The sequence below is a fragment of the Plectropomus leopardus genome, chromosome 12, assembly GCF_026936395.1.
Source record: "Plectropomus leopardus strain MGB_pleo_1.0 chromosome 12, ASM2693639v1, whole genome shotgun sequence".
Classification (NCBI taxonomy): Eukaryota; Metazoa; Chordata; class Actinopteri; order Perciformes; family Serranidae; genus Plectropomus; species Plectropomus leopardus.
Window position 1 is genome coordinate 35,963,373 of NC_142187.1, and position 19,128 is coordinate 35,982,500.

General features: G+C 44.1%; 2 protein-coding genes across 3 annotated transcripts in view; both read right to left on the reverse strand.

Moving 5' to 3' along the window:
* Window positions 1-4,242: 4,242 nt before the first annotated feature.
* dnajc1 (DnaJ (Hsp40) homolog, subfamily C, member 1) lies at window positions 4,243-13,315 on the reverse strand. Of its 2 annotated transcripts, none has more exons than XM_088086012.1 (12): window positions 13,121-13,315; window positions 11,993-12,094; window positions 9,777-9,823; window positions 9,544-9,709; window positions 9,204-9,274; window positions 8,676-8,769; window positions 8,066-8,141; window positions 7,029-7,192; window positions 6,229-6,348; window positions 5,380-5,428; window positions 4,927-5,291; window positions 4,243-4,581 (listed from the first exon to the last, which is right to left on the reverse strand). In XM_088086012.1, exons 1-12 carry the CDS (start codon window positions 13,253-13,255, stop codon window positions 4,513-4,515), a joined length of 1,458 nt encoding a protein of 485 aa, XP_087942138.1. In that variant the 5' UTR covers window positions 13,256-13,315; the 3' UTR covers window positions 4,243-4,512. The 2 variants fall into 2 exon arrangements, with proteins under 2 accessions (XP_087942138.1, XP_087942137.1); XM_088086011.1 differs by having other exon boundaries at window positions 9,192-9,274; window positions 13,121-13,314.
* Window positions 13,316-14,585: 1,270 nt separating this feature from the next.
* The window catches only part of LOC121938608 (cadherin-7-like), a 7,964-nt gene continuing 3,421 nt past the window's right edge, over window positions 14,586-19,128 (reverse strand). The window contains exons 6-11 of the mRNA XM_088086013.1: window positions 18,779-19,032; window positions 18,569-18,705; window positions 18,116-18,237; window positions 17,086-17,203; window positions 15,631-15,876; window positions 14,586-15,542 (exon numbers count right to left, since the gene is read on the reverse strand). Coding sequence (XP_087942139.1) covers window positions 15,040-15,542; window positions 15,631-15,876; window positions 17,086-17,203; window positions 18,116-18,237; window positions 18,569-18,705; window positions 18,779-19,032 — 1,380 coding nt within the window. The 3' untranslated portion in view covers window positions 14,586-15,039. The remainder of the gene's footprint in view (window positions 15,543-15,630; window positions 15,877-17,085; window positions 17,204-18,115; window positions 18,238-18,568; window positions 18,706-18,778; window positions 19,033-19,128) is intronic.

A 19,128-nucleotide genomic window follows, 5' to 3' on the forward strand; every position in this document is an offset into this window, starting at 1 on the left:
TATTGATATTGATATTAATGATGATGTTATTCAGAATCAGAATCAGAATCAGAAAAGATTTATTGCCAGGTATAGTTAACACAATACGAGGAATTTTTTTCTGGTGGGTTGGTGCAACATAAATATAGAAAAAAGAAAACAGATAAAATAGAAGATACAAATATAAAATATAAAATATAAAAATATAAAAGGTACGAGTCTAGTATTGATATTTACATTGAAATTCACATTTATACAGGTTTGAGTGCAGCTTTATGGTGTGGATGTGCCGCATGACCAGCAGCAGTGCCGGTGATGTGCATTAATGAACACGTTAATGTAACGTACAGTCTATGAGGAGAGTGCGTCAGTGGGGGACCTGGGCCTTGTTTATGAGGCCGGTGGCAGACGGGAGGAAACTGTTCTTGTGGCGTGAAGTTCTGGTCATGATGGACCGAAGCCTCCTGCCAGAGGGGAGTGATTGAAAGAGTTTGTGTCCAGGGTGGGAGGGATCGGCCACAATCTTACCTGCACGCCTCAGAGTCCTGGAGGCGTACAGGTCCTGGAGGGAGGGCAGACTGCAGCCGATGACCTTCTCAGCAGAGCGGATGATACGCTGCAGCCTGCGCTTGTCCTTGGCGGTAGCTGCAGCGTACCAGATGGTGATGGAGGAGGTGAGGATGGACTCGATGATGGAGGTGTAGAAGTGCACCATCATCTGCACTGGCAGGTTGAACTTCCTCAGCTGCCGCAGGAAGTACATCCTCTGTTGGGCTTTTTTGGTCAGAGAGCTGATGTTCAGCTCCCACTTGAGGTCCTGGGTGATGATGGAGCCCAGGAAGCAGAAGGACTCCACCGTGACCACTGGAGAGTCCCTCAGGGTGATGGGGGTGAGTGGGGCTGTGCTCTCTCTGAAGTCTACTATCATCTCCACTGTCTTTACAGCGTTGAGCTCCAGATTGTTCAAGCTGCACCAGGACACCAGACGGTCTGTCTCCCTCCTGTAGGCGGACTCGTCTCCATCAGAGATGAGCCCGATGAGGGTCGTGTCATCCGCGAACTTCAGGAGCTTGACAGACTGGTGACTGGAGGTGCAGCTGTTGGTGTACAGGGAGAATAGCAGAGGGGAAAGAACACAGCCCTGAGGGGATCCAGTGCTGATAGTCCGGGAGTCAGAGATGTGTTTTCCCAGCTTTACATGCTGCCTCCTGTCAGACAGGAAGTCTGTGATCCACCTGCAAGTGGAGTCTGGCACGTTCAGCTGGGAGAGCTTGTCCTGCAGGAGAGCTGGGATGATTGTGTTGAAGGCAGAGCTGAAATCCACAAACAGGATCCTGGCATAGGATCCTGGGGAGTCCAGGTGCTGGAGGATGAAATGCAAGGCCAGGTTAACTGCATCATCTACAGACCTGTTGGCTCTGTAGGCAAACTGTAGGGGGTCCAGGTGTGAGTCAGTAATGTCTTTGATGTGTGGAAGCATGAGGCGCTCAAATGACTTCATAACCACAGAGGTCAAGGCGACGGGTCTGTAGTCATTGAGACCTGTTGTCCTCAGCTTCTTGGGAACAGGGATGATTGTGGAGGCCTTGAAGCAGGCCGGTACGTGGCATGTCTCCAGTGAGGTGTTGAAAATGTCTGTGAACACTGGAGACAGCTGATCAGCACAGTGCTTCAGGGTGGATGGAGAGACAGAGTCCGGCCCACTTGCTTTGCGTGGGTTCTGCCTCTTGAACAGTCTGTTGACATCCTTCTCCTGGATGGAGAAAGCTGTCACTGGGGGGGAGGGGGAGGATGAGTTGGGAGCTTCTGAGGTGGGCAGCTGTGGTGAAGCTCCTGCTGAGATGGGGAGATGTTGGCCAGACGCAAGTCATTGGCAGCTTGTGGGGCTCTGGGTTTGTAGTTGGTTATCTGCCTGAGCCCCCTCCACACAGAGGCAGTGTCACCGGCTGAGAACTGGTGTTGGAGTTTCTCAGAGTACAAACGTTTAGCTCTTCTCACCTCCTTGCTAAACGCATACTTTGCCTCTCTGAAACCGTCTCTGTTCCCACTCCTGAAAGCTGCCTCTTTGTCTGACCTGAGCTGTCTGAGTTTTGCTGTGAACCAGGGCTTGTCGTTGTTATAACTCACCCTGGTCCGTGTTGGTATACAGCTGTCCTCACAGGAGCTGATGTAGGACGTCACAGCATCTGTACACTCATCCAGAGTTTTGGTAGCAGTCCTGAAAACATCCCAGTCAGTGCAGTCCAAACACGCCTGGAGATTCTCCACTGGTCCACTGCTCCACTGTTTTGATTCCCTCACAACAGGTTTACAGAGCTTCAGTTTCTGCCTGTATGCAGGAATCAGACTGACCATCACGTGGTCCAAGAGTCCCAGCGCAGCACGGGGGACGGCGTGATAGGCACCGCTTAATGTGGTGTAACAGTGATCCTCTCTGGTCGGACATTTGATTAACTGTCTGTATTTAGGGAGTTCATGTGAGAGGTTACCTTTATTAAAGTCACCAAGCACAATGACAAAAGAGTCCGGGTAGGTCCGCTCCACACAGAGAATCTGGTCAGCGAGCGCGCGTTGTGCGTCCTGCACGTTAGCCGACGGTGGGATGTAAACACCAACCAGAATGAATGAAGCGAACTCACGGGGGAATAAAAAGGTTTGCAGTTGATAATAAAAGATTCCAGATGAGGAGAGCAGTGCTGAAGGATCACTGTCACATCGTTACACCATTGATATTGATTGATATTGATATTAATGATGATGTTATTGATATTAATGATGATGTTATTGATATTATTGATATTAATGATGATGTTATTGATATTAATGATGATGTTATTGATATTATTAATGTTAATGATGATGTTATTGATATTATTGATATTAATGATGATGTTATTGATATTAATGATGATGTTATTGATATTATTAATGTTAATGATGATGTTATTGATATTATTGATATTAAGGATGATGTTATTGATATTAATATTAATGATGATGTTATTGATATTAATGATGATGTTATTGATATTAATGATGATGTTATTGATATTATTGATATTAAGGATGATGTTATTGATATTAATGATGATGTTATTGATATTATTGATATTAAGGATGATGTTATTGATATCAATGATGATGTTAATGATATTATTGATATTAACAATGATGTTATTGATATTATTGATATTAAGGATGATGTTATTGATATCAATGATGATGTTAATGATATTATTGATATTAAGGATGGTGTTATTGATATTATTGATATTAAGGATGGTGTTATTGATATTAATGATGATGTTATTGATATTATTGATATTAATGATGATGTTATTGATATTAAGGATGATGTTATTGATATTAATGATGATGTTATTGATATTATTGATATTAAGGATGATGTTATTGATATTATTGCTATAAAGGATGATGTTACTGATATTAAGGATGATGTTATTGATATTAATGATGATGTTATTGATATTATTGTGATTAATGATGATGTTATTGATATTGATATTAAGGATGATGTTATTGATATTAAGGATGATGTTATTGATATTGATATTAATGATGATGTTATTGATAATACTGATATTAAGGATGATGTTATTGATATTAATGATAATGTTATTGATATTGATATTAAGGATGATGTTATTGATATTAACAATGATGTTATTGATATTATTGATATTAAGGATGATGTTATTGAGGTAAATTGTTATTATTGTTACTGATTATGTTATTGATAATAAATATTATTGATGTTATTGATACTGTCGATATTGTTGATGTTATTTATGTTACTAATGATATTAGTTATGGTATGTCTATTGTTATTGATATTGTTATTGATATTATTGATCCTATTATGTTATTGATGTTACTGACATTTTTGATGATGTAACTGATATTGAAGATGTTCATGACATTATTGTTATTACTGATGATGTCATTGATGATGCTATAAACACGAGATCAATATTTCAGTTTCATTACGTCACCACAGCCATTTTCAAATCAGGATCCATCCTGAACCAATGAAACATAAAAGAATGATTTACTGATCAGCATTCATCAATGACCATACAAGCACAATAAATGATTTATTGATCTGTGATCAGTCATCATATAAACCTAATAAATTATGTATTAATCAGTGTAATGGTAATTTAAACGTATTGATTGAGTAAAATTCTTCCTGTGAGGACAGAGATCAATCGTCCCGCAGACTGAAAGGACAAAACCAACAGCAAGAGGTAATAAATAGTTTTTATTGATCAGTTGAACAGAGGTTGATTGACAGCATGCTGAACAGAGCTAAGGCACGTGAAGCTGTGAGGTCAGAGGTCACGGCGGTTCAAACTTTGACACCTCAGGTAGAAAAACACACCTGAGCAGGTGAGACGCCGCCTGGCACGCATATTAAAAAAAAAAACATTCAGTCCAATCAGGAGCCAGCTCACCTGTCACATGATCCACCAAGAGGTCAGAGGTCACAGCAGGAGGGAACAGTGTCGGGGATCAGCTCTTGGACTGTTTCTTCTTCTGAACGAGCTCCGCCAGCATCTTATATCGGATCATACAGTCCTCCTGAAACAGCACCAATCAATCACATCACCGATCAATATCATCAAGAACATCACCGATCAATATGATCAATAATATCACCGATCAATAAGATCAATCACATCACCGATCAATATCATCAATAACATCGCTGATCAATATGATCAATCACATCCCTGATCAATATCATCAATCACATCAATGATCAATATGATCAATCACATCGGCGATCAATATGATCAATCACATCACCGATCAATATCATCAATAACATCACCGATCAATATGATCAATCACAACAATGATCAATATCATCAATCAGCAACCCTGTCTCTCTCTGTCTCTCTATCTCTGTCTGTGTGTCCTCACCTTGGTCTTCCCGGGGACAATCTTGGCGATTCTGTCCCAGCGCTCTGTGGTTCCTCGGGGAAACTGTTGCAGAGCGAGTTCCAGCAGCTTCTGTTGGTTCTGAGTCCAGATGGCGGGCTCCGCTCTCCCCGGAGGCTCCGCCTCCTCCTCCTCCTCCGCCGTGGGGTCGAAATCTCTCTGCCGACGACCTCTGACCTTCACCTCTCCCTCCTCTGCCGACTTCCTGTTCCGCCTCCTGACTGCCGGAGCAGCTCCCTCCTCCTCCGGCTCCTCCTCACAGGCTCGCTGAGTCATCGCCCTGTCAGCAACAGGAAGTGACCTCACAGGAAGGGGCGGGCCCTTCAAATCAGACAGCTTCACCAGACCTGAAACACAGAAGCCAAGGTCACCCCCTCCTGACGATGGAACCCCAGTAGAACCTGATATGGACAGTAGAACGTCAGTCGAATGTACCTGAGGAGTGGCTAACGTTGTCTTTGACCTGTTTAACTTTAGTCGTCACCTGTTGAAGAAAACAGGTTCAGCTTTTGACGGTTAAAGGAACACACTCAGGCTGAACTGGCTTTAATCCAGTAGAAACCGCTTTAACCAATATAAACCAGTATATACAGTACAAACCAACTTAGTAAATATAAGCCAGTATAAACAGTACAACCAGTTTAAACCAGTTTAACCAGTATAACCAGTTCAGGCCAGTTTAACCAGTGTATACCAGTATAAACAGCATAAACAGTATGACCCAGTTTAAACCAGTTTGACCAGTATAAGCCAGTTCAACTGGTGTAAACCAGTATAAACAGCATAAGCAGTATAAACCAGTTTAAAAGAGTTTTACCAGAATAAACCAATATATACCACTTTAACCAGTATAAATCTATATAAATGACTTTAACCAATATAAACCGATGTAAACCACTATAAACCAGTATTAATAACTTTAACCAATAAACCACTTTTAACCAATATAAACTAGAATACTCCAGTGTAAACCACTTTGACCAAGATAAACCAGTACATACAGTACAAACCAATTTAGCCAATAAAAGCCACTATAAACAGTACAACCAGTTTAAACTAGCTTGACCAGTATGAACCAGTTCAGGCCAGTTTAACCAGTGGAAACCAGTTTAAACAGCACAAGCAGTATGAACCAGTTTGACCAGTACAAGCCAGTTCAAGCCAGTTTAACTTGTGTAAACCGGTATAAACAGCATAAGCAGTATAAACCAGTTTTACCAGAATAAGCCAGTGTAAACAGTGTAAACGTTTATAACCCGTATAAACCAGTGTAAACAGGCTTACGTCCGTCACTGATCGGCCCAGTTCGTGAGCGATCTTCTCCCAGCGGCCCGGAGTTCCTCCTGGGAATTTAACCATCAACCTGCTGAGCAGGCTGAGCTCGTCCTCCGTCCAATCAGCAGCCTGAAGGCAGAGACAGTGGCATCATCATCATTATCATCATTAGGGCTGGCTCAGGCTTGCCTCTTTGATAAAGGTTACAGTTAGGGCTGGCTCAGGCTTGCCTCTTTGATAAAGGTTACAGTTAGGGCTGGCTCAGACTTTCCTCTTTCATAAAGGTTATAGTTAGGGCTGGCTCAGGCTTGCCTCTTTCATAAAGGTTACAGTTAGGGCTGGCTCAGGCTTGCCTCTTTGATAAAGGTTATAGTTAGGGCTGGCTCAGGCTTGCCTCTTTGATTAAGGTTACAGTTAGGGCTGGCTCAGGCTTGCCTCTTTGATTAAGGTTACAGTTAGGGCTGGCTCAGGCTTGCCTCTTTGATAAAGGTTATAGTTAGGGCTGGCTCAGGCTTGCCTCTTTGATTAAGGTTACAGTTAGGGCTGGCTCAGACTTTCCTCTTTCATAAAGGTTATAGTTAGGGCTGGCTCAGGCTTGCCTTGAACCAGCCCCTAGTTAGGCTGACATAGGTTTCCTTTTGTACAGGGCTGTCTGGCAGAAAGGTAAGTAGTGTAGAAGATTTGCTGCTCGGTCCACAGAAACGCTGAGGACCTCCCAGCTGTCAGCCAATCAGATGCTCTATTTCTGTCAGAAGGGTCTCTGACCTCACACAGAATCAGCCAATCAACAACATGAGTGGTGACATCACCTTCTTCCTGGATGCACGGCGATCCTGTAGCCAGTCGTCCATCTGGTCCTCAATGTCCTCAATGGACGTGTCCTGCTCATAACTCTGACAGGCAGCGTCCTCTGAGGACTGCTCGTAGACCGGAAACTCTGCCTTCGGCTTCTTCACCTTTGGCCTCCGCTCTCCTGAACAGGAAACAGGAAGTGTCACACCAGCTGCCAGGAAGTAACATGTCAGCTGACAGGAAGTGATACACCAGCACCAGGAAGTTAGACATGAGCTGTGTCCCAATTCAGGGTCTGCATCCTTCGGAGGCTGCATTGAAGGCCAATTACGTCCTGGCGCTGCTTGTGAAAGGCTGTCCCATTTGGTCACAAGTCGAAGGCTCCTCCTTTCGCAGCCCACAAATGCGTCCTCCTTTTCCCTCTGTTTGGAGGACACATCGCTACTATCCTTCGCGGCCTTCCATTTCCCAAGATTCCTTGCGCGCCCGCGATCTTCAAAAATAATGGCGGCACAGAGCGGAGATCGGAGCGTTGATTTAACTTAATGTGGGTTTTTACTCATTTGAAAATCAAACGCCAGATATGTTAAACTTAGAGGGACATTAAAATCTCATAATTTCATTCATAATACGTGACGTTAGTAATGCTAACATGTAGCCACCTAGCAGCCCCGCTGTGCTGCCCGCAGCCGCGGAGAGCTCCGTCTGCAGCCGCGGAGAGCTCCGTCTGCAGCCGCGGAGAGCTCCGTCCCCTGACGGAGGCTTTACTGCGCGAAAAATCAGCTTCCGACGCGGACAGAGGCGCTTGTCCTCCTCCTCCAGCAAAATTTAAATAAAAAGTAAATTTTAAAAATACAATAATTTCTTTGCTTTAGTGCCCCCCCTCAGCTGATGTGGGGGTAAGGGCGGGAACATCTGGTGACGCAACCAGGAAATCCTCCGAAGGCTAGACTGTCCCAATTAACAACCGTTAATGCGTAGGCTGGGTCCTCCGAAGGATGCAGACCCTGAATTGGGACACAGCTATGGTGAGGAGATTATGTAAAGGGTTTACGTGTGACGACTTCCTGTTCAGCTTCTTCTCTCTGCTGCTTCATCAGCTGGTAGTCCTCATAGTACTGTCTCACCTCCTGAGAGACAGACGGGTAACAGACAGACAGGTGAACAGACAGACAGGTAACAGACAGACAGGTAACAGACAGACAAGTGAACAGACGGGTAACAGACAGACAGGTGAACAGACAGACAGGTAACAGACAGACGGGTGAACAGACAGACAGGTAACAGACAGACGGGTGAACAGACAGACAAGTGAACAGACGGGTAACAGACAGACAGGTGAACAGACAGACAGGTGAACAGACAGACAAGTGAACAGACGGGTAACAGACAGACAGGTGAACAGACAGACAGGTAACAGACAGACAGGTGAACAGACAGACAGGTAACAGACAGACAGGTGAACAGACAGACAGGGAACAGACAGACAGGTAACAGACAGACGGGTAACAGACAGACAGGTGAACAGACAGACAGGGAACAGACAGACAGGTGAACAGACAGACGGGTGAACAGACAGACAGGTAACAGACAGACGGGTGAACAGACAGACAGGTAACAGACAGACGGGTGAACAGACAGACAGGGAACAGACAGGCAGGTACCTGGACGGTGTGCGGCAGGTGTTTGATGGACAGGTAAATCCAGATGCTGAGCTTCAGAGGGAGGAGGTCCTGCCAGTGCGGCCGATCGTCGGCTCTGAAACAAACAAACAAACAAACAAAACAAAATAAACCAATAAATAAACAAAAACAAACAATGAGTGGTCATGATGTCCCGGGGTCTGTGTGTTTCACTGGAGGATAAATTTCTTTCTTTTTGTTTATTTATATGTATTATTTTAAGTTTCTTTTTTCCTCCAAATGTTGCCGATGTTTTTCAAAGTTTAGGTGACTAAAGGAAACCTGGAAACATCTAACAGCCACAAACCGTAAAAACAGAAATTATTTTGGGGTTTTTAATTTTCAGACGGCCTTTGAACTTATCATCGGGTTTGTGACAAAAAAGGACTTTTCCAGGTTTTCCAGGACGGTATGAACCCTGACTGGCCTGTGAAGATAATGAGCGCGTGAACGCCGCAGGCTGAACAACGCAAACAGGAAGTGATGTCAGAGGCATACCTGTCAACACACCTGAGCTCGTCTGCAGGTCGCACGCTCGCCTTCTTCTTCTTCTCCTTCTTCTTCTTACTCAGCAGCTCGTCCTGGATACACATCACACCATCACATGACCCCCCTGCTGTGATCTGATTGGCTGAATAAGCCCCTGCTGCACTGTGATTGGCTGAATAAGACCCTGTTTCACTGTGACTGGCTGAGTGTGCCCCTGCTGTGCTCTGATTGGCTGAGTGAGCCCCTGCTGTGCTCTGATTGGCTGAGTGTGCCCTTGCTGTGCTCTGATTGGCTGAGTAAGCCCCTGCTGTGCTCTGATTGGCTGAGTAAGCCCCTACTGTGCTCTGATTGGCTGCCTCACCAGCTGCTTCTCCAGGTAGATTGACCAGAGAACTGCATAGTGTCCCACGGTGAGGATGAGGAAGACGAGGACGGACAGCTCTCCATTACTCATCTTCCTCACTCGTCTGTAGTAGAAGACAGGCTGCCGCCAATCAGGAAGCCCGTTCACCATGATGTCATCATACCTGCAAGAACACCACAGATGAGACACTGTCCTCTGACTGACTGAGAGACACCACAGGTGAGACTCACTTGCGTCGTCTTTCCTCATCCTTCAGGACTTCATAAATGGCCACCAGCTGAAGACAAAAGGACACAGAGTGAGACATCTGACAACAGCCAAAATGTCCTCTTGTTTTCTCCAAGTTAAACTTAAGACTTTCTAAAGTCTTTCTAAGGTGTTTCTAAGGTGTTTCTAAGGTCTTTCTAAGGTCTTTCTAAGGTCGCTCTGAGGTGTTTACAGCGTGTTGACTGTTGTTTGTTTACAGTGCATTGTGTGTTTACTGTGTTTGTTGCTGATTGTATCTTGTTTACAGTGTGTTTATTGTTTGTTTGTTTACAGTGTGTTTATTGTTTGCTTGTGTACAGTGTGTTTATTGCTTGTTTGTTTGTGTACAGTGTGTTTATTGCTTGTTTGTTTGTGTACAGTGTGTTTATTGTTTGTTTGTTTGTTTACAGTGTGTTTATTGTTTGTTTGTTTACAGTGTGTTTATTGTTTGCTTGTGTACAGTGTGTTTATTGCTTGTTTGTTTGTGTACAGTGTGTTTATTGCTTGTTTGTTTGTGTACAATGTGTTTATTGTTTGTTTACAGTGTGTTTATTGTTTGTTTGTTTGTTTGTTTACAGTGTGTTTATTGTTTGTTTGTTTACAGTGTGTTTATTGTTTGTTTGTTTACAGTGTGTTTATTGTTTGTTTGTTTACAGTGTGTTTATTGTTTGTTTGTTTACGGTGTGTTTATTGTTTGTTTGTTTACAGTGTGTTTATTGTTTGTTTGTTTACAGTGTGTTTATTGTTTGTTTGTTTGTTTACAGTGTGTTTATTGTTTGTTTGTTTGTTTACAGTGTGTTTATTGTTTGTTTGTTTACGGTGTGTTTATTGTCTGTCTGTTTGTTTGTTGACTGTGTTTATTGTTTGTTTGTTTACAGTGTGTTTATTGTTTGTTTGTTTGTTTACAGTGTGTTTATTGTTTGTTTGTTTACAGTGTGTTTATTGTTTGTTTGTTTACAGTGTGTTTATTGTTTGTTTGTTTACGGTGTGTTTATTGTTTGTTTGTTTGTTTACAGTGTGTTTATTGTTTGTTTGTTTGTTTACAGTGTGTTTATTGTTTGTTTACAGTGTGTTTATTGTTTGTTTACAGTGTGTTTATTGTTTGTTTACGGTGTGTTTATTGTTTGTTTGTTTGTTTGTTTACGGTGTGTTTATTGTTTGTTTGTTTGTTTACGGTGTGTTTATTGTTTGTTTACGGTGTGTTTATTGTTTGTTTGTTTGTTTACAGTGTGTTTATTGTTTGCTTGTGTACAGTGTGTTTATTGTTTGTTTGTTTGTTTGTTTACAGTGTGTTTATTGTTTGTTTGTTTACGGTGTGTTTATTGTTTGTTTGTTTATGGTGTGTTTATTGTTTGTTTGTTTACAGTGTGTTTATTGTTTGTTTGTTTACGGTGTGTTTATTGTTTGTTTGTTTGTTTACAGTGTGTTTATTGTTTGTTTGTTTGTTTACGGTGTGTTTATTGTTTGTTTGTTTACGGTGTGTTTATTGTTTGTTTGTTTGTTTGTTTACAGTGTGTTTATTGTTGTTTGTTTGTTTGTTTACAGTTTGTTTATTGTTGTTTGTTTGTTTGTTTACAGTGTGTTTATTGTTTGTTTGTTTACAGTGTGTTTATTGTTTGTTTGTTTGTTTACGGTGTGTTTATTGTTTGTTTGTTTGTTTACAGTGTGTTTATTGTTTGTTCGTTTGTTTGTTTACAGTGTGTTTATTGTTTGTTTGTTTACAGTGTGTTTATTGTTTGTTTGTTTGTTTACAGTGTGTTTATTGTTTGTTTGTTTACATTGTGTTTATTGTTTGTTTGTTTACAGTGTGTTTATTGTTTGTTTGTTTGTTTGTTTACATTGTGTTTATTGTTTGTTGTTTGTTTACAGTGTGTTTATTGTTTGTTGTTTGTTTGTTTACAGTGTGTTTATTGTTTGTTTGTTTATTTACAGTGTGTTTATTGTTTGTTTGTTTGTTTACAGTGTGTTTGTTGTTTGTTTGTTTACAGTGTGTTTATTGTTTGTTTGTTTATTTACAGTGTGTTTATTGTTTGTTTGTTTATTTACAGTGTGTTTATTGTTTGTTTGTTTGTTTACAGTGTGTTTATTGTTTGTTTGTTTACAGTGTGTTTATTGTTTGTTTGTTTGTTTACAGTGTGTTTATTGTTTGTTTGTTTGTTTACAGTGTGTTTATTGTTTGCTTGTCTGTGATTTGTCTCACCTGTCTGAACTGTGTCTCCGCGTTCTCGTCTTTGTTCCTGTCTGGATGAAGAGTCAGAGACAGACGACGATACGCCTTCTTAATTTCTCCTGAGGACGCATCCTGAGACACAGAGGACAGACAGAGGACAGCAGCTCTGAGGGGCGGGGTTCAGTTTGGTCTCCGTGGTAACAGCTACAATCACAGGTCAGAGGTCACAGTGATGGGGGAGAAGACAGGAGACACAGACAGGAGACAGAGAGGAGACAAACAGAAAGAAGAGATTGACAGGAGACACACAGACAGGAGACATAGACTGTGGACTCACAGACAGGAGACACATTGACAGGAGACACACAGGATACACTTAAACAGAAGACCAACACAGGAGACACAGACAGGGGACACACACAGGACACATACAAACAGGAGTCAGAGACAGGAGCCAGACAGACAGGACATACAGACAGAAGACACACTGACAGGACACAGACAGGAGCCACACTGATAGGATGAAGACAGGAGACACACAGAGAGGAGACACTGACAGGAGACAGTGACATGAAACACAGAGAGGAGACAATGACAGGAGACACAGACAGGAGACACGCAGAGACGAGACACACACACACACAGGAGACAATGACAGGAGACACAGAGACAAAAGACACACAGACACGAGACACGGACAGAAGACACAGAGAGGAGACACACAGAGATGTGACACACACAGGAGACACACAGACAGAAGACACAGACAGGAGACAAAGACAGGAGACACAGGCAGAGGGCACACTGACAGGACACACACACACGAGACACAATGACAGCAGACACAATAAGAGGGACACACAGACAGGAGCCAATAACAGGACACAATTACAGGAGACACGCTGACAGCCCGTGTCTCTGAGGATGGACACAATAACAGAAACACCGGAACATCCGGTTTGGCGTCAGCTGTTAGCTAGCCGTTAGCCTGAGTTTCGTGATCCCAGCTGAACCAGTTGGACTCACTGGGAGCACTGGTCCCAGCAGCTAACTAGCTTAGCTTAGCATCTGTCTGTGTGCGTGGCATTCAGCTGTTAGCATTAGCCGTTAGCAGCCAACTGGCGGTAACCATGGAGACAGTTAGCGGTTAGCACGGACCTGGTCCACGGACAGGAAGTGATAGAAGTTGTGGGGGACCTCCTCCACCAAGTCCAGCAGCTCCAGGTCCGCGTCCCAGGCCGCCAGAGGACACACCGAGAACAGCAGCAGGGACAGGAGGACCAGCGGGGACATAGCGGCGCAACACACAAGCCTCACAGCACCGGAAACACTGTATCTTACATCCGGGACACACCTTCACAATAAATGTCCTCTTCCACAGACTGCAGCTCACATCCGGGACACACCTTCAAAATAAAAGTCTTCTCCCACAGACTGCAGCTCACATCCGGGACACACTGTCAAAGTAAAATTCCTCTCTTATAGATTGCAGATCTCTTACAGGCTCTGTTTTTATACTGCCACCCACTGGACACCCACGGGACACCTACTGGACACCCACGGGACACCCACGGGACACCTACTGGACACCCACGGGATACCTACTGGACACCCACGGGACACCTACTGGACACCCACGGGACACCTACTGGACACCCACGGGACACAATAAAATAATAATAATAACCATCATCATCATAATGTGCCCTTTTACGATCATATTCGGTTTGATGTGTTTTTACTGAGTTGGGTTTCCTTTCATGAAGCCTTTGAGTGAGAAAATTTCCTCAGTGACAGACAGTAACAGACAGTAACAGACACCTCAGTGACAGACACCTCAGTGACAGACAGTAACAGACACCTCAGTGACAGACACCTCAGTAACAGACAGTAACAGACAGTAACAGACACCTCAGTGACAGACACCTCAGTAACAGACAGTAACAGACAGTAACAGACACCTCAGTGACAGACACCTCAGTGACAGACACCTCAGTGACAGACACCTCAGTGACAGACACCTCAGTGACAGACACCTCAGTAACAGACAGTAACAGACAGTAACAGACACCTCAGTGACAGACACCTCAGTAACAGACAGTGACAGACACCTCAGTGACAGACAGTAACAGACACCTCAGTGACAGCAGGGGACAATTTAAACGGCGTGATGTCTTTAATTCAGCATGTTTGTACAGCAGTGACTCTGACACTTAATGTTTCATAAATGTAACGATTCATTCATGCAATCAGACTAAATTGGGATTAATGGGAAAAAAAAAAAAAAGAAGTAGATAAATAGGGCTATGATAAAAATGACAAATATGATAAAAATTACAAATATGATAAATATGATAAAAATGAATATGAGGTTAAGTGAAAAAATAACGTCTCACTTGTGTGTCTGGGAGCTTCTTTTACCTTTTTATTTTAATTCAAACCTTTTTCAGTGGCCTGTCCTTATTTATCTTACATGCATGAAACAACCAGGTGAGAATGCACGAGGAAAATCATTCCGATAATAATAATGACGATAATGATAATGATAATAATAATAATAATAATAATAATAATAATAATAATAATAATAATTATTATTATTATTATTATTATTATTATTATTATTATTATTATTATTATTATTATTATTTATTTTTTATATTATTTATACAGCAGAACACAGAAAAAAAACTGTATTTAATAAAGTTATTGGTATAATAAATATCAACACAGTGAAGACGTCTTTCAGAATCTTGTCGTCTTCATTTGTAATTATTTAAAATGAAATTATTTTTTTTTCAGATTACACTACGATGAAATGACAAGTAATATATTTTACATGTAGATGATCCTCAGAACATGAAGTTTAATTGCAGCAGACGCACGTCAGGAACATCCACCGCCACACCACGGCTCGCCCGCAGGATGTTTCCTGTCCAGGTTTCAGGAGCAGCTGTTTCCTCGGAGAGGAACGCCACAGAGAGGCGTGCAGGGAATCAGGAACACTCCTGTCTCTGGACTGTGGTCATGTGACCCAGGAGTCAAGCTTTAACCACGCCTCCTGTGCTGTCTAAGGGCTACGAGGTGGCCCCGCCCCCCTCCTGGCGTCCGTACAGGTCAGCGAGCTTCCTGAACCGTGGTCCCCACCCCCGCAGGAAGTCGTAGTTGTGCTCAGACTCATCTGACCAGTTTAACGAGTTTAATGAGCTGAGTGAGTCGGCAGCCGACCTGCTGCCCTCGAAGGCGTAGGTCTGCAGCGAGTCGTAGGGCGGCGCCGTCAGGTCCTCGTCCGCCTCCTGCAGTCTGTCTCTGATGAACTCTTGGAACAGCAGCTTCCTGTGCGTCTCCAGCTCTGGTGATTCACTGACGAGTGGCAGCGGTAGGACGAGGGTGTCACAGAGTGGCAGCGGTTGTTTGGTGTTCAGGTGTCTCAGAGCGAACATGTCGAAGGCAGCAGTGTCTTCCTCACCGCCGCCTTCATCATCGTAACGAACGATATTCTCACGAATGTCTCGCTCATCGTCCATCACCAGAGGCTCCCTGCTCCTGCGTCTCACAGCAACCGTCACCATGAAAACACCTGTGGGGACAGGAAGTGGAGCAGTCAACCACACAGGTCTGTAGGGGACGGGGACTCTGACCTCATGACATCATGTCAAAGGTCTTACCCAGCGATGTGAGGACACAGGCGAGGACGGCAGCGGCCGTGCTGAGGCCATCCACCAGCAGTGGTGATGCCCTTGGGCTGCAGGAGCGGCGGTTTCCGTTGGCGTCGCAGTTGCAGACGGTGATGGTCAGCGTGTTGGTGCTGCTGAGGGGTGGAGTCTCGCCGTCTGAAATCACCACTGGCAGGAAGTGAAGCAGTTGTTCCCGCTGCAAAACGCCACGCTGAGTCAGGACAGACGCCGTGTTGTCTGAGGACAGAAGGACGAGACACCTGAAGAACCTTTAGAGCTTTAAAAAACTGAAGAACAACAACAATAACACCCAAAGCAACAACAGCAAAAACAACAAATAAAATAACAACAACAACAAAACAATATCAACAGCCAGATGGACAACAATAACAGAAAACAACAACAACAGCAGAAAGAAAAACAACAATAACACCAATAAAAGCAACAAAAACAAATAAAACAACAAAAACAGTAACAACAACAAAACAACATTTACATCAAAACAACAACGACAACAACAGCGAAACAACAGTAACAATAACAACAGCAACAACAACCAGAGAATACTATTTCTGAGGAAAATGTGGGTGTGAGTGCTTCAGGTGTGAGTGCTTCAGGTGTGAGTGCTTCAGGTGTGAATGCTGCAGGTGTGAGTGCTGCAGGTGTGAATGCTGCAGGTGCGAGTGCTTCAGGTGTGAGTGCTTCAGGTGTGAGCGCTGCAGGTGTGAGTGCTGCAGGTGTGAGTGCTTCAGGTGTGAGCGCTGCAGGTGTGAGTGCTGCAGGTGTGAATGCTGCAGGTGTGAATGCTGCAGGTGTGAGCGCTGCAGGTGTGAGTGCTTCAGGTGTGAGTGCTGCAGGTGTGAGTGCTGCAGGTGTGAATGCTGCAGGTGTGAGTGCTGCAGGTGTGAGTGCTGCAGGTGTGAATGCTGCAGGTGTGAGTGCTGCAGGTGTGAATGCTGCAGGTGTGAGTGCTGCAGGTGTGAATGCTGCAGGTGTGAGTGCTGCAGGTGTGAGTGCTTCAGGTGTGAGTGCTGCAGGTGTGAGTGCTGCAGGTGTGAGTGCTTCAGGTGTGAGTGCTGCAGGTGTGAGTGCTGCAGGTGTGAGTGCTTCAGGTGTGAGTGCTGCAGGTGTGAATGCTGCAGGTGTGAGTGCTGCAGGTGTGAGTGCTGCAGGTGTGAGTGCTGCAGGTGTGAGTGCTGCAGGTGTGAGCGCTTCAGGTGTGAGCGCTGCAGGTGTGAATGCTGCAGGTGTGAGTGCTGCAGGTGTGAGTGCTGCAGGTGTGAATGCTGCAGGTGTGAGTGCCGCAGGTGTGAGTGCCGCAGGTGTGAGTGCTGCAGGTGTGAGTGCTGCAGGTGCGAATGCTGCAGGTTGGAAAGCTAACGCTACACTGCAGCACTCTTTTCACACGATTATTTAAGATATGTGTTTTTTTAAGGGGGACTGCACCTTTATTGTCTCTCAGCGTGAAGGTGAGGTTCCCAGCAGTCTCTGTGATCAGAGAAAACAGGAAGTGATGTCCATTCTCTGGTTCATCACGATCCGCAGCACTCAAAGTCTCAATTATCTGACAGGTCAAAGGTCAAACACATGAGAGAGAACGTCAGCAGACACGAAAACTTTCCCTCGATTCAGATGGACCACAGCCAGATGATCTAAAGATCACTGATATGTTACATATCACTGTGTATTCCAGTTTGTGCTTTTATTTTGAAAGAGACACTATTCCTGCTAAACTGTGACTAATTGCTGAATATTCACCAGTGTTCATGTTAACACGACTAAGAATAAATGTTCACTGATGGACTAATGACTGATTATACGACAGTTAGTTCAGACCAAGCAATTTGATTGGTCAAGAGGCGTTCCATGAGTGCTGATATAGGACTAAGACATCACTGGGACTGTAACTTTTAACTCTGCGTGTATCACTCCGCTTCACAGCTGATCAAAGTCCGTAAGTTAGTGTATGAGTGAAAGTGGGATATGTTTATAGTATGGTGCAAGCATGACATAAAACACGTTGTTTTGTGTCAAACGTCTCCATGACTGCGCACAGAGAAGACCGTAAACGAACTGAGACTTTCATTCTAAATGTCCACAGGACAACATTGACATATCTGCCATGACTTCTTCTAAAAATGATGCGTGACTCAGCCTGTGCTGCACTTTTAGCCTGGATTATTCAACAGTGATGGAACATTTGGAAAAAGATCAGAAACAGATTTAACAGATTTTAGAGATGATCCGACATTTTAGACACAAATTACTTTCAACAGATTTATCTGGAGGTCGAAGGTCATAGTTTAAACACCAGCAACATTTAAACAAACAGAGCAGCGCTGAGACCGTCCATCTGTTCCCACTGACGATAAAACAAGACAACAGTCAAGTTATTATTCAATCGACAGGACCAGCTGGAGGTGTTTACCTGTCCAGGTAAGGAGGTGTTTACCTGTCCAGGTAAGGAGGTGTTTACCTGTCCAGGTTCGCTGTTCTCACAGACAAAGGTTTCGTACTCGATGGCGAAGCCAGGAGCGTTGTCATTGACGTCTGTCACAGAGACCAGAACCACAGCTTTCTCCACCTGAGACTGATCCACTGATACACACACAGACACACCTGTCAGGTACAGGTCTTCCCAATAAAAGGACACATTTGGGAACAGACAACAGGAAGTAAGAGGAAGCACTCTCATGTCTGTACAGGAAAAACGAACTTGATGGCGTGTAGTTTTGGACGCAGTGTCTCATGCTGATGTCTCATGCTGATGTCTCATGCTGATGTCTCATGCTGATGTCTCACAGATATTTTAGCTCTCAGAATTGCTGGATTTTCTCTGTAGTGTCAAATAAATTCTGTCCCAGCGAAGGTGTTCGATTGGACGAGGACAGAGAGTGAACTAAATAAGGGCTTTTTGAAGGTAACGTACCGCTCTCTGTGGCGAGGACGGTGATGTTGTGCAGAGCGCTGGTCTCTCTGTCCAGATGTCTGGCTGTCGTGATCACGCCTGAACTGCTGTCGATGTTGAAGTAACGCTCCACATCTGACCTCCGGTCGATGGAGTACCTGCAGACAGATTCAGCGCTGTTACAGCACCAGCAGCGACCTGCACCTGTCCAAAGGCCTCCGTGTTCCGTACCTGACGGGGCTGTTGGTGGTGTCGGGGTCGTGAGCTGAAACTGATCCCACATTAGTTCCCACTTCAGCTGCCTCAGAGACCGCCATCCAGCTGACGGAAGAGGAGAAGACTGGAGGCTCATCCACGTCCTCCACCTGCAGACGAACCGTCACCACGTCGCTGAACGGACTCATTGTCAGGAAACGAGTGTCCACGTAACGGTTGGACGCCTCGACGCGCAGCGTGAAGCTTGACTTGGTCTCAAAATCCAGACTCTAGAGGAAGGAGAGGTGTGAGAAGTGATGTGCTGCAGTCCGGCTCAGAATCCTGACCTCATGATCTCATCGGGAGACTGAGAGTGCTACTAAAAA

What these genes read in the sequence shown, in the direction of transcription:
- dnajc1 (XM_088086011.1), bottom strand. Translation starts at nt 13,255, where the DNA reads ATGTCCCCGCTGGTCCTCCTGTCCCTGCTGCTGTTCTCGGTGTGTCCT. An exon ending in GCCGTGCATCCAGGAAGAAG is followed by an intron (nt 6,349 to 7,028) that starts GTGATGTCACCA and finishes CTCTGCCTTCAG; the next exon opens with GCTGCTGATTGGACGGAGGA. An exon ending in TTGTCCCCGGGAAGACCAAG is followed by an intron (nt 4,582 to 4,926) that starts GTGAGGACACAC and finishes GTGCTGTTTCAG; the next exon opens with GAGGACTGTATGATCCGATA.